General features: G+C 42.1%; 1 protein-coding gene across 5 annotated transcripts in view; it reads left to right on the top strand.

Moving 5' to 3' along the window:
* Window positions 1-6,230: 6,230 nt before the first annotated feature.
* The window catches only part of Dnah9 (dynein axonemal heavy chain 9), a 337,403-nt gene continuing 327,910 nt past the window's right edge, over window positions 6,231-15,723 (top strand). For all 5 annotated transcript variants that reach the window (XR_005878261.1, XM_040748879.1, XM_040748878.1 and 2 more), the window contains exon 1: window positions 6,231-6,666. Coding sequence is in view for 4 of the 5 variants with exons in the window: in XM_040748879.1 (XP_040604813.1) it covers window positions 6,256-6,666 (411 nt within the window). In the remaining variant the exon portion in view is untranslated. The remainder of the gene's footprint in view (window positions 6,667-15,723) is intronic.

Genomic DNA, 15,723 nt, shown 5'->3' with positions numbered 1-15,723 from the left:
AGTTGACAATTAAAGCTAACCTATACAGCAATGGTCAGTGACATAACCAAAATTCATTAAATACATGTATGAAATTTTCAAAACAATAAAGAAAACTATAAGTAAACCAACTCATATGTTTGAAAGTCCTAATCTTCATTGAAATATTTGATCTTTAAACAGTGCTATAAATTATGTCCTTTGAGAAATGTAATTTTAAAATCCCCAAGGTTATATACATAACCACACATAACCATTGTAATGCTGCCTAAGCATGACTCTCTCGTGAAGCCTGTGCTCACATCTTGGGGTCACATACTGTCCTTTTTCTTCATAACTGTTCATTTAAATATTTACTACCATTTAAATAACTTACCTTCACCCTGACTTGTCTGGAAATAGTTTTCTGTGACCTAGTCAAAGATCCAACTTTACTTTAGTGGAGGTCTCAAAGGAGACAGAGAACTCCTCAGGCTGTTGGTGGCAGTGCTGGGTGGTCTCCTCACCATCAGAGCTGGTGCACACCCAAATATGGGCTTAGGCTTCTGGAGAGAATTATCTTTCAGAGCCTTAGCAATAGCTGTGTGTACAACTTTGAAGGTAAATTGTTCAGAGGCCTAAAAATATTAAGTAGAAATGTGTGTTCTGTTTCTTGTCTTTGTTCTATTGCTGTGAAGAGACACTATGATCAAGGCAACTCTTATAAAAGAAATCATTTAATTATAGGCTCCTTTACAGCTTGGGAGAGTTAGTTCATTATCATCATGGCAGGAAGCATGACAGCAGGAAGGCAGGCTTGGGACTCAAAGCTTACATCCTGATCCACAGGCAGGCATAGTATAGGCTTTTGAAAGCCTGGTATAGGCTTTTGAAACCTCAAAGCCCACCCCAAGTGATACACTCCCTCCAATAAGGTCACACTTACTCTAATAAAGGCTACATCTCCTAATCCTTATCAAACAGTTCCACTAACTGGAGACTAAGTGTTCGAACATATGAACCCATGGGGACCATTCTCATTGAAACCACTCGACCCTACTTCCTGACCCTCATAAGCTTATAGCCATATCATAATTCAAAATTCATTACTGTGTCACATGGCCATTAATGACCATGTGACACAGTAATACTAGGTTGCCTTGAAATCTCCTCTGCCACTGACATTAATTGCAAACTCTTCAAAAGTCCCCAGAGTCTTTCACAGTCTCAAGACTGCTTAAAAGTCCAAAGTCTCTTCTGAGACGCAAGGCAATCCCTTAACAGTAACCCCACATAAAGGTAAAAACAAAAATGCAAATCACATACTTCTACATTCAATAGTACACAGTATACATTACCATTCCAAAAGGGAGGAAAGAGTTTGTAGAAAGAAAACACTAGACTAAAGCAACACCAAAACCCAACATGACAAACTTCAAATCTTATATCTTTATGATGGAAAATGACTTAGATGCCTCTTTGCTTCTAGTTTTTCTGACTGTAATGCAAAATTCTGTCTTGGGTTGGTTCCACACTAAGTATGCAGCTCTCTTTGGTAGGCATCCCATAGCTCTGGCATCACCTACATCTTAGGGTCTCCAACATATTCCAGATTCCAGTTTCATAGCTTCACACAATGACTTTTCTCAGCTTCCATGTAGGAACTCTCCTGTCACACTACTGGCCTCAATAGCTTTCCTCCACCATGGATGTTGATTTTGTGCTTCATTTCCTGTATTCTTCTTGTCTCTAATGCCAGAACCACATGGCAGATGCTATGAAGTTCTGCTTGCTGGGACTGGAAACTTGATCTGCCCTTGAATTGAATTTGTACAATCTTCCTATTTTTGAAGTTTTCCTTTAATATTTTTGTAAAGGAAACTTAGCCTAGTGGGGTCTTTTCCTGAGGACACTACTCTCTTTACTCCATTTTGAATCAGGTCTTGCTTCAAACATTATATCTCCGTGAGCACAGAACTTGGTTTCAACATTACACTTCCCAATTCTCTTGTTTTCCTCAAACTGTACATTGTATTTCTCTTTGCCCTGCTTGCTCTTCTTCACTGTGAGTCTGCATAAGACTGGCCACTAATGACCATGTGACACAGTAATACTAGGTTGCCTTGAAATCTCCTCTGCCACTGACATTAATTGCAAACTCTTCAGATAGATTTTTGGGGCAAAATGTTGTAAGAATGGTATCCAAGCCACTTGCTGATATTCTTACCCTCTGAAAACTCATGGGTTGGATCTACATAATTCACATTGCTCTTTCAACACTACTGTCTTCTACATTCCTACTAGGATGCCCTATGAAGCCCTGTTTACAGCAGTCAACTGCTCCCCAATTCACAGTCCAAAGTCTTCCATGGCATCAGGAAGGCAGGTTGGGGACTTGCATCCTGATTCACAGGCAGGAAAGCAGAGAGGTAGGCTTTTGAAATCTCAAAGCTCACCTCCAGTGACATACTTCCTCCAACACTTCCTAATCTTTCCAAACAGTTCCATTAGCTGGGGACCAAACATTCAATCACGTGAGCCCATAGGAGGCCATTCTCATTCAAACCACCATATTTACTTTCATCTAAGCAACTTAAATAAATGATATTATGAGGTGGTTTATGAAACTCATAGCATAGTTGAATGGGCTGATAAGATGAAAATAGATCAAAAAAGTCAAAGTTAATTTGAGACACATATTTTGACAGTAAACATGTCTTATTTATATTATTTTATCAGAAATTTTTTGTGAGAGACTTAAACCAGATCTCTGATATAAAGGGATACTTTTCTTTTCCTCTCTCTAGCAATTTTTCCTTTCTACTCTGCCTCAGTTTGAAGGATAAGAAGTATTACCCCAAAAGATAGTATCTCACCTAAATTAGGAATGATATAAGGATACGTGTGTGAATCATTTGCATAAAGGGAAGAATTGTTGCTTTGGATAAACGAGTTCATGCAAGGAGAGGGTGAAAGTTGAGAAGACAGTGGATGGGTCAGGATATCACAAACTAATGTTGAAGGGATAGGAACAGCAGAAGAAGCCAAGCAGACTAAGAGGAAGTGGTCACACAGGAAGGAGAAACAAAGAAAAAGAAAAGTGCTTGCCATAAAGCCAAAGGATAAAATGCTTCCCTATCTGGGAATCAAGAGTCAACTGGATTGAACAGAGTCAAGAAGCCAGTAAAGAGACACAGCAAGCAGTCCTTACTGGATTGGATAACAAAGGCATCAGTAGTTACATATTTGGTTATGAGATTTAATTTGTAAGACATTTGATTATAATTTTATAAATGTGAAATTATTAGCACTTCCATTATATGGAATGAACTCCCCATCTTTTTGAGATAGTGTTTCACGTAGTACAATGTGGTTGAAATTGTATATGTATTCAAAGATAATCTTGAGTTATTGATCTGCTGGCCTCTATTTCTAAGAGTTGAGATTGTAAGCATGGGCCTCACACTTGATTTCTTATATTTGTATTTATTTGAGACAAGACATTACTACATAGCCCAAGTTAATCTTGCTCTTGTCTGTGATTACCTTAGTCTCCCAAATGCTGGAATTATAGGTATGAGCAACCTTCTAGACTTATTTATTTATGTATTTGTTTATTTTATTGTTCATTTTGTAACTATATATAAGGAAGTAAACATGTGCCATGTTGAATGAGAATGTTAAAATTAAAAATGACAAGGACAACACCAATAGACATGCTAACGTAGATGAAGGAACACTCACAAGGCCTCAACCCTAGATAAAGAACTAAAGGCAAGTAAGAAATGCTGAGAGCAGGAGAAACTGTCTTCCCCAGGGAAGAGCACACCAACTGGTTATCCAATACCAAATGGTCAGCTCTGAAAATACATACAGGCAAGTAATGTGCAGACTGAACAAGTTGTATGTATCCAGAAACAAATGCACACACACACACACACACACACACACACACACACACACACACACCTCAGCAATTAAAGAAAAAGAGGCTATGATCTTGAAAAGGAGGCTCCTTGCAGCAGTTAACCCTGACCCACCAGTTTGGAGAGTGTGCCATCTTGCAGTTGACACTCCAAGTCTGTTCCAGTCTTCAAATGATTGATGGAGCCCTGATGAGGTTTTACATTCACCATCACAAAAGGTCCTAATCCACAACCATCTAGGCAAGCTGTTTTCAACATCCTCACCTTCTGCAAAATGTCTGGGATTAAGAATTCATTGCTATTTTAAACTGCTACGCTTGGGGGTAATTTCTTGTACCTATTCAATATATATAGAAAATACCCATTTATTTTTTAATAAAACCTATAAAATTTTCTCCCCCAAAATAAACTTCTAAAATGAAAAGAAGGTGTGTTATAGATAAACAGGAAAACAGATATCAACGTTTGGGAGACTTCACCTTCAGGCAGACATCTTCAAGGACTCATTCACTCTCACATGTACATGTTCATATGCACATGCATACCCCATACCAGTCAGAGCAGGATGTGGGACATCTTTCTTTATGGTTCCCTGCCCTATTTTCTTGATAAAGGTCTCTCATTGGACCAGAAGTTCACTGATAGACTCAATAGCCAGTAAGTTCTAAGGATTCACCTATCCCTGACCCGGCAGTGTTGGAGTTACAGCTATGCATAGCTTTTAGCATAGGTCTTGTGGAGTGGGAGTTAAACTCAAGTCCTAATGCTTGCAAAACAAGTTCTCCTACTCACTAACACATCTTCCCACCCCATCATTCATTCAGATTTCATATAGTTGGGGCATGAGGCAAATGAGATAAAAGGTGTGTGGGGGGGAGTCAGGGTGAGAGTGGCACAAATTTTATTTGAAAAGCTTATAGGAAGTGAATGGCCCTGAGTCCACTCCATATACAAAACATAAGCAGAATGACACATTGGAGACATTTGCCATCCAAAATGGCCATGAGGACTTCTTATGGGAAGGAGGGAAGAAAAGAGGGAGGGGGGAAGGTAGAAGAAAGGAAGGAAGGAATTGTTGCATATGTAAGAAACCTCTGACATTTATATTTTCTGCAATGTCTTTTTGGAAATATCAATTATCAGATTCATTTTGCTCCTTCCTAATCACTCTGCTTGTTGTTTAATGCATCAATAATAAAACACTCTGCATATACATAATAAAGATCCATTTTCTAATGCAAACATTTTCATCACAGAACCCCTGGGTCCCAGTGATTGAGAAATCAATCATTTTAGCTTCTAGGCATTGGTGTTGTCCTGAGGGGGTCTTGTTAAGTCAAGCTGCTTTGATAAGTGCCACTCTGTTAATATTCCTTTGAAGCCTATTGTAAGCATCCACTTTACTCAGAAACCCTGCAGTCCCTGGGAGGTAATACAATCAGAGTGGAGGTGCAGAGAGTGGATTCTTGCAGAACTGTGGGCCTCTTGCTGAGTGTCCATTTCCCTGGTTCCCACACACCTTCACCATCACTCACACATGCGTACAAAGGCCCAAGCTTTTGGTCCTGATAGTACAGAAGGATGGAGCCTGGGAGAAGTGATAATTTCAGGGAAGGATGCTTAGCATAGCACATATTTGCATGTGCTATAAAACATTTAAGAACTGACCTGGGGCCACTCCCTTTTGGCAGATGAAGGCGTAGGCTGAGCAAAGTACTGGAGAATATTTTTACAATAATTTATTGTTTGAGGTGGAGACATCCGAAGTGGTCACTAGCCACATGTACCTATTTAATTGCAAATTTAAATGAAACAATTAAGTCCTGAGTTTCACCAATAGATTGCACACTTTTGTAAGTCTATAATTTGCAAAAAAGAAAAAAGAAAAGAAAAAGAAAAAGAAAAAGAAAGAAAGAAAAATTTCTCAGACAGTACTCCCTTAAAATCTTTAAGTTATCACCTTGGAAAAAGAAATTTATATTGCATCCAACTTCCTTGTATTTGTGGTGTTTTGATTTGGTATTGGGAGTAACTTTTTAAATTATATATTTAGGATTGGAGGAGAGAAGTATGCTGTTTGTGTATGGAGGCGTCTGAAGACTTTAATCTGACCTTAGACAAAGGAATCCCACGCAAACCCTTGCCTTGCTTTTTTCTACACACCTCCAGTCCTCCAGACCATCCAGGAAGTGGGAGCCTCCACCAGTTTCCCAGCAACAGCGACGCGACCCCGCCCCTTCCCAGCCCCTGCCTACCTTCTCAACTTAATGGGGTGGAGCTAGAGTCCAGTACCCAATATAAGGAAAGCAGAGGCTGGAGGGCTTGGCATCCCCGTCGCTAGGGAAACAGACGCGGCAGCAGACAGAGCGCAATGCCAGGCGCGGAGAAGTCTGCCGCGCTGGCGGAGACCGGGGATGAGGAACCCGGCGACCCGAGGCTGCAGCTCCTGGGGTCTTTCGTGACTCGGAGTCTGCGTCCAGTCGCGGGGGCCTGGGAGCGCTGCGCGGGCACAGCCGAGGTGGGGCGGCTGCTGAAAGCCTTCCTGGATCATGGTGCTACCGCGGAACCGCGGCCGCTGCTGGTGGTGCAGCCTGGGCCCGGGGGCCTGACAGTACGACCCTGTCTGGACGCAGGACCGGAGACCGGCCCGGTTCGCGCCAAGGGACTTTTTTTCTTGCGTACCAGACCAGAGCCTCCGGGAAGTCACAGCCTCCGCGGCGCGGTGCTCTGCGGGGACTTGCCAGCGATGCCTCTGGAGCACCTAGACCCACTGCTCTCCGAGGTGAGGGTGGGTAGGTGGCCCTTTGCTAGCAGAGGCTGAAGTCTGGGGGGAGGGAGGGAGTGTGCAATAGGGGCGGAGTTAGAACCAAAAAGGTGGGGCAACGATGCAAGGGAGGGTGAGTGGGCGGGGTCACAGCCAGAAGGCTGAAGCTGAGGTTGAGGTTGAAGCACAGCCTAGGAGGGAGTGGAAAGGTGCAGCTGCAAGGAAATGAAAACCCCGGTGAGTTTTAAGGTACTCGTTGGGGGCAAGTCTAGGTGGAGGCCTGGCCACTGTGAGAAGCAGCCTTGGGTCAGGGTCGTGCTTCAAGAGGAACCCAGAATGCGAAGAGTGCCCGAGTCCTGGCAGTTTAGTAAGTCAAGAGGCAAGAGCTGAGGAAAGTAAGTGGTGAAGGGGGTCAGGGGTGGAAGAAGCTTCGGTGCTTTACACATTACTTTCCTTAGGAGAGGAGTTTAGAGGGCGGCAGTTTGGTTTTGATTTTTATGTCATTTATTTACCATGCAACCATTTACCAAAGGTCAGCCTGTGCCCACGGAAGTTGAGAATCATCTTGGAAATGGCCAGTGGGCATTGAAAAGGATCTGTTCCCACCCTGGAAAAAGGGACATGGATGGAGCCTCTAGCACTCAGAGGATTTTCACGAGGCTCTTGCAGGAGATATTCTTGTTCTCCGTTAGACCTCCCAAAGTGAAAGAAAACTTTCCTGTTAGTAGGGCACATGTGCTTCTGGGGGTTGGTCTTCTCTAGGTCCAGCTAGTTGTGAAATTAGTGTATGCAGATACTAGCTGTGTGATTGGCACCCTGTAAACTACACAGGAATAGAAAATAAGCTCTCGTTCACGAAATGCTTCCCTTAAAAAGCACAAACATATACATCTACTTATGCATTCGAAATATTTGAAACTGAAGACAGTGAGGGTAAGCACTTTGGAACCTATTTGTAGAGCCAGAGCATGGATGTTCCTTGCCACATCTAGTGTTACCTCCCTGGTTGCTACTGAAGAGAGAATGCCAAGGAGGAACATGATGGATGGGCCAGCTCTGACGGACCAGGGAAGCCAGGCTAGCAATAACTCCTCTAATACTTTAAAAATAAATGGTCTTATCACTGTATTATGCGTGGACACTTTCTGTACAAAAGGTCACCTGTGGGTCATATCCCCTAGTGAAGGACGATAGGAATTGTCCTTGGCTTTGGAGGAAAGAAAGGTTTATGTAGTCTATATACTACCTTCATCTTAGTGTTGTGTTGACTCCTGAGCAGGAGACTCAGTTATGAAAGAGCGCATGTTGATTTTTGCAAAAGATCCATGTCAGGCAGCTCACAACCACCTGTAGTTCCAGCTCTGGGGGATTTGATGGCCTTATCTAATGCCCTCTTTTACCTTCTGTAGGTATCTGAAGTCATGTGTGCACATACACTCACATAGATTCACACAGATATGTAATCTTAAAAGATAAAAAGAAAAATACTTTTTAAACATTCGGAGATGATACAAAAACTAGTATATGTAGAGGGCTTGAGCACAACTCAGAATTGTGAAATCATGAAGGAAGTGTAGTCCAGCAAGCAAAGTTAATTTTAGGGTCTACAGAGATGACTTAATGCTTACAAAAGCACACATCCATAGGACCAGAGTTTGGTCACCACACACAAGTCAGGCAGCTCATAAGAATTTCAGGGGATCTGATACCTTCTGTGCTTCAGGAACACCTACACACATGTGGTATGCATGCACACAGACCCACATATATGTACATAAAATAGACAATTTACTTTTAAAGGATTTCTTTTTTATTTTTTGAAGCAGAGTCTCATGTAGAGCAGGTTGGGCTCTAACTTGCTATGTAGCTAAGGATAATCTTTAACTCCTGATCCCCCTGACTCCACCTTCAAGTGCTAAGAGTACAGGTATATAGCACCAAATACCTACTTGATTTTTTTAAAATTTAGATTGGAGACAAAATTACTCAGTTAAGGAATAAATGAATGAATTATGGAGCATTTATGCAGTAAAATATTGTAAAATTGTTCAAAAGAATTACCAATACAGAATACTCTTTGAAAAAAAACACATAAGATTCATTCATCACCCATACCCCCCACCCCCGCAGGAGTTTCTAGCTTTACAGTACAATGTTGTCAGACATAAACACTTCCAGATCTCCCCTACCCAACATGATTGAAAATACATTCACTAAACAACACCCATATTCCTATCCACAGATCCATCAAACACTATTCTCCAATTTGTCTTCATGAATTTGGTTGCTCTAGGTATGGTTGTTTTAATAGGTATGAGCCCCAAAGGCTCATGCATTTGAATGTTTGACCTATAGGGAGTGGCACTATTAGGAGGTGTGGCCTTGTTGGAGGAAATGTGTCACTCAGGATGGGCTTTGAGGTCTCATATGCTCAAGCTATGCCTATCATAGGAGACAGCCTCCTTCTGCTGCTTGTGGATCAAGATATAGGACTTTTAGCTGCTTCTCCAGCACTATGTCTGCCTGCACACACCATGAAGATAATGGACTAAACTTCTAAAACTGTAAGCCAGACCCCATTAAATGTTTTCCTTTATAAGAGTTTCTGTGGTCATGGTGTCTCTTCATAGCAATAGAAACCCTAAATAAGTTAAGACACTATGTAAATGGAGTCATGCAGCATCTCTTTGTGACTCTCAGTGTTTCTCCTGTCGTAACACTTAGTTATTTCAACAATTAAAATGTTCTCCAATCACATGGCCTCTGGGTTCCCTGAGTCTTTCTCATCCAGTTTCCCCCACTTTATGATCCAATGCACGCCATGACCAGTGCTTGTGCTTTTCCAGCTTGCTCCCTCCATACCTTGACCACAAAGGTCTCTGGAATCTGCTGGGACTTCAATGGATTGTCTTTCCAATGTGTCTTGGCCACAGCAGTGTACTTGTTCCCTGCCCAACTTGAGAGGCAGCACCATCAATTATCATTATCATTACTCTACACTGAATCATTTCACTCAGTCAGTGTCTTCATGGTTCTGCCTGTTGTCACACACAACAAATCTTTTTTTTTTCTTTTGTTAAAGTCAATAATATTACACAGTATTTTCATATTAATTTTTTCAGTGACTATCTCAATCTTACTGGCCTGTAGGCATGTCTATGAGACATCTTTTTAATTGTTGGTTGATGTGGGAGGATCCAGCTTACTGTGAGTGGTAACATCTCTGGGCAAGTGGGCCTGTGGTCTATAAGAAAACAGACCGAGCAAGGCATGGAGAACAAGCCAGTAAACAGCACTCCTGTATGATCTCTGGTTCAGTTACTGCCTCCAGGTTATTGCTTGTATTTCTGCCCTGACTGCCCTCAATAACAAATTGTAACCAGGAAGTGTAAGATAAAATAAACATTTTCCTTCTCCAAGTCGCTTTGTATCATGGTGTTTATCACAGCAATGGAAAGCAAACTCTAAGACAAAGGTTGATTCCAGTTCTTGGCTATCAATGCAAGTAATAGGTAATATGGGTTTTTTAAGTAATGAATTTATATGTAGTATGCAACTATTTGTATTAAAAAGAAGAAAGGGGGACTGGAGAGATGGCTAAGCAGTTAAGAGCACTTGCTGCTCTTCAGAGGACTGGGTTTGATTCTCAGTACCTACATGACTGCTCACAACCACCTGTGACTCCAGTTCCAGGGAATCCAACACCATCTTCTGACCTCTGTGGGTGCCACATGAACATGGTACACAGGTACACATGCAGGCACAGTAATCATACATATAAAATGAAAACAACAATAAAAAATTAAGAGAGAAAAGAAAACTGGAAATGGCTGCTCAGACCACTAATCCAAGTGCTTGAAAGACTGAGGCAGGAGGATTGCCATAAGTTTAAGAAAAGCCAGAGTTCTATAGTGAGCTCCAGGCCATCCTGAGCTACATAAAAGATTCTTCCTAGAGCAAGGGAGTAAAATGAAAAATAGAGAAGGAAGAGAAAGGGAGGAATAGGGAGAAAAACAAATCCACAGTTAGGGAGCTGAACAGTTGAGGTACAGGAGTGGGTAGATGATTTATCATACTTGTACTATGTAAATGCACTATCTACTTCAATTTTTAATGAAATAATTTAAAAACACCCCAGGTCCTTAACTCACAAAGGCTTTTCCCAAAGCCTGTACCAGGTATCTTTAGGACTTCCCCCATACTTCTGTTCTGAACCCTGTGATTTCAAGGTCAGCATGGTAAACAAATCAAGTTCCACGACAGCCAGGGCTGGAAACAAAACAAACAAGAAAGACAAAAGTGAGTACCAGGGACTGGGGTGTTGCCATGATAGGCCTAACCATGTTTTTGTTTGAAGGAATGTGGATCTTGGAACTGAGGATTAGAAAAGCAGTTGAATGCTTTAAGAGCTGTTTAATGGGTCATAGTAGTAGGAGCATGGAAGACAGTGCTGCTAACAGTTATTAGAACTGAGGATGGGGAGCTAGCTGGCTCAGGAGGTTTCAGAGGAGAAGCATTTTAGAATGTTGCCTAGAGATCATTCTTGTGATATTTTGGTGAAGAATGTAGCTGCTTTTTGCCCTTGTCTGAAAGGTTTGCTTGAGACTAAAGTGAAAAGTTTTGGATTAATTCTGTTGACCAAGGAAATCTCAAAACAGCCTAGTATAGACTCTGTTATATGGTTACTAGTGTTAATTCTAATGAAGATTTATAATGAAAAGGAGCAATCTAAGCAAATAAAAATACAAAATAGAGCTGAATCCTGTGTTCAGGGAGATAAACAGATTAAGAAATAGAATAAAGGGAGTGGTGACCTCAGGGCAAGGTTCCAGTCAGCTAAGTTTCCAACTTGTGAAAATGAATTAAAGAAAAACTTGGAGCCATGTGGGGTGATGCATGCCCCACATGCATGAGGGGGGCATAATCCAGCCCCAGGAAGTAGCAGAACTTGACAGCTTCAGCTACTTGGTTCTTGCTTTAGACTCAAGGATAGAAGAAAGGGATTATGGAATCTTCATCAGTAACTAAGGGAAGCCACTGGGCCTAGGTTAGGCATGTGTCATGGGTGTCCCTGCATGGAGGCCTCAGGAGGCAATTGTGTGAAGTTGCAAAGGTGAAGCCTGGTTTACTTTGGAGAGCCCAAGATGTTGGAGATGCCAAAGCTGTGGGGTACCTCCCTAGGAGAGCTATTATGTAGGGCTGGAACTAACCCAAGGGAAAGAAGTATGTTGCAGTCAACATAGCTGAAAGGAGTTGGAGATTTGAAGAGCGTTTTGACATAAGACATGACGATGCAGAGTTTGAAGTTTTCCCAGCTGATTTTCAGTCTTGCTTTGGTCCAGTATTTCCTCACTATGCTCACTTTCCTCCATTTTGGAATGATAATGTATATCCTGTGCCATTGTATGTTGGAAATATGTGATCTGCCTTTTTGATTTTATATGATATTACAGTTAAGAGATTGCATGAATCTCAGAGGAGACTTTCAACTTTAGACTGTTAACAAGTTTGAGACTGTATAGACTATGAGGACTTTTGAAGTTGGCCTAAATGTATCTTGCATTATGTTATGCCTATAGGCCTATTGGGGTCAGGGCGTGTAATGTGGTGGTTTGAAAGAAAATGTCTCCAATACAAGGTGGCACTATTAGGATGTGTGGCTTTGTTGGAGTAGGTGTGGTCTTGTTGGAGGATGTGTGTCACTGTGGGCGTGGGCTTTGAGGTCTCTCAGATCCTTCTCCAGCACCATGTCTGCCTGCAAGCCACCCTGAAGATAGTGGAGTAAACCTTTGAAATTGTAAGCTAGCCCCAATTGAATGTTTTCCTTTATAAAAATTACTATGGTCATGGTGTCTCTTCACAGTGATGGAAACCCTAACTAAGACATTGTATGTACTTATGTGTGTGGAAGCCAGAGGACAACCTTGGGTGTTTCTGTCATGTTCACCTCCTTTGAAGCAAGGCATCTCACTGGCCTGGGGGTTGGGAGGAGTGTTACCCTTTGGACTAGATTGACTGGCCAGCAAGTCTCAGAGCCCCTCTCTCAGCCTCCCTAGCACTGGCATTACAAATGTAGACCACTATGTGTAGTATTTTTGTGGATTCTAGAGACTGAACTCAGCCGAGTCCTCTTGCTTGTGAAGCAGGCATTTTCCCAACTGATCTATCTATATACCCTTAGAAGATATTTTGAGACAATTTCTACCCTGGGTATCCCAGGCTGTCCTTGAACCTATGATCCTCCCGTCTCAGCCTGTGACACCACATCTGGCTATTATTCTTTTTAAATCAATTCTGGCATGTGTTATCCTGCTATCCTAGCCTTTCTTGTTTGTCCCGTCTTTTACTCCCACACTCCCTGAGAGAAGAAGAAAACTACAGTATTTTCAGTGGTGTCTGCTGGTCCACATCAAGTGGCTACAATCAGTGCCCATCCCACTGGCACTGTGGGTAGCTCATGAGTCACCTCTGCTCCACAGAGGCACATTCTTCCTTTGGCTCCCAGGACCCCAATCCTTCAGTTGTTTCAAATGGTCAGGACTATCCACTCCATCCTTGGTGTCTACTGATGGTGCCCACCCCTCTTTCCAGCTTCTGAACATCAGGACCTTTTGTTCTCACCATTTGGGTATCTTTCTGATCTATAAATCCTCTTAACTCTGGAACTATCAGTCAATTTCAAATGTGTCAAACCACCTGTGCCTGACACCTTCCAGGTTTGTTGTTTGCAGCCTTACTCCTGATCCCCTGAACTCCCAGCAGGCTTATCCATCTTACCACTCAGAGTCTCCTTGAAATACAATAGATGCATCAATTTCCTGACATCCAAGTACAAACTGCTCATCCTTCCTTATGAGCTTCTTCCTTATCCTTTCCCATATCCCATGATGGAATGACATTCTTTCTTCTGCTCAAGACCTATAGTATCACATCAACTCCTTTATGTCTCCCACAGGCCCCAAACTAGCTCATTAATATGTAACATGGGATGTACCTTCAGAATTTACATAGACCCCAGTCATTCACAATTTCATCACTATCCTGGTACCAAACCACTCTACCCTAGAGTTTATAGTAACGGGGGGCATACCTACCAAAGGATATCAAGTCATGCCACTCACAACCTGTTAATGAAATTAATTTTCCTGGGAACAAAAACAAAACCCCTAAAGCAAAGCTGTATATAATTTGTCTCTCTACTCTTTCTTTCACCCTGGTTCAGTGATATTGATTTCCAAACTACTCCATTATGTACATGGGTTTCTGTCTTGGGACCTTTATACTCATTCTGTAACATACTTTCCCTATGGATTCATAGACTCTCTCCTTTTCCTATCAACTTTTTGGTTAGATTTTGCTTCTCAGGAGGGCCTGCGTGGACTTGATAATAATGGTTGTACCATCCCTGCCCACCCTGGCTCTACATGGAAATCCTACTCACACATGCACACACACTAAATATTAAGTTTTATACTACTTAAGGTGTATGCCATAGAGGAACTAACTGTTTTAATACAGTAACTACTCAGCATGCTTATTATATGACTGAATGAATAGATTTTCATTCATTCAAAACTTTAGCTATGTGAGTATTGAAGGATCAACTGAGATTCAGTCTCTGCCTTTAAGATCCTAAGAGAATCCTTTACCTGTTCAGCCTTCTGCCCCGAGTCCAACATAAATGTGACTGAACTTATCTTGTGATTTTTCCTGGTGTTTCGGAGCTCCCTGCTGGAATGATTATCTCTGCTCAGAACATGTTTCCAGAAAGACCAGCAAGAACTATTTTGCAGCCATCGGCTTTGAATCCATTTTGTCTTTCCACAATTGCCTACACCTATTACCTGACCAGCACAGGCCAATGTGTTGTTTGTCATATTATAATGGGAAGTGGCTCCTGGTGAACTGTGATTTTCAAGTTTATAGCGATAGAAACTCAGTTGTAAACAACACGGAAACTTCAAGAGCAGCCTGGTTTAGGAGCTCAATAGCCACTTGGTCTTTCTTCCCCTGTAATCTCTCTCTCCTCTAAATCACTTGATTTTAAACTCCTTCTGGGTAAAGGGTCCCAAAGGTGAATGTGAAGGAATTGCTTTTTCTTCCACAAGAACTTGGGACAAACGTTGGGCTTTTCCCCAACTTTCTCAAATGGGGCTGTCTGTCTATCTCTCAATGTGGGAAAGCTGTGCTGGGTTGCCCAAATCAGCTAATTTTCACCCTAAAGATGCAGTCAAGATTCTCAATGTGGCTGCTCTTTGAAAATGCCAACCTACACATCCATAGGGTGCATCATCATCTTTACCAACACCAATTTTTCTTCTCTTTTCTTTTTGTCTTTTGGGGCCATTTCTGTCAGTTCATATTCACCCTGATAATGGAGGGATTGACTCCCCAGTGTGATGGAGACAGAAAACATATGACTTCCAACAAGGCAGATGACCTAGACAGTGTTTACTAGTCATGTCTCCCAGGGAGAGGAGTAGGTCACTCTACCACACAGGACCACATGGATCTGACTTGGGAACAGAGTGAACCAGGGACTGCTGGATGGAGCTGGCCTTGGGAACAGAATGAGCTAGGAACTGTGGAGGGTATACATTATAGCATCAAGATGGAGTGGTGCCCCTGGTCCCTGGCCCCTCTTGGTGAGGAAGACTGTTTGGCTGGGGAATATTCTCCAAGGAGCAGATGAGATGGAAAATCAAAGGAAGGCTATTGGAGGAATTCCTGATTTTCCCAGGAGTCGAGGCAACATGTAATGTTGTACCCTAGTCTTAAGTCTTGCAATGCAGTGACCTGTAGAAGAATATGTATGGGACTCTAGGAATGGTTCCTCTTCTCCCTCTCCTCTATCCACTATCTCTCCTCTCCCTCTCCTCTTTCCCTCATTCCTTCTCTCCCTACATTTCCTTTCCCATTCATTCTCTAGTTTTTCATCTTATTTTAGTTTTTAAATTATTGATAGTTTCAAACTTATATATGCCACATACCTTCTCTTGTTCCTCTCTCACTCCTGCTGACCCTTTCTTCCTAACCAGTCCCATGTGAGTGTGTGTGTGTGTGTGTGTGTGCGCG

Source organism: Mesocricetus auratus, unplaced genomic scaffold, assembly GCF_017639785.1.
Source record: "Mesocricetus auratus isolate SY011 unplaced genomic scaffold, BCM_Maur_2.0 Super-Scaffold_100007, whole genome shotgun sequence".
Classification (NCBI taxonomy): Eukaryota; Metazoa; Chordata; class Mammalia; order Rodentia; family Cricetidae; genus Mesocricetus; species Mesocricetus auratus.
This window is presented reverse-complemented; position numbering and strand designations above follow the sequence as displayed.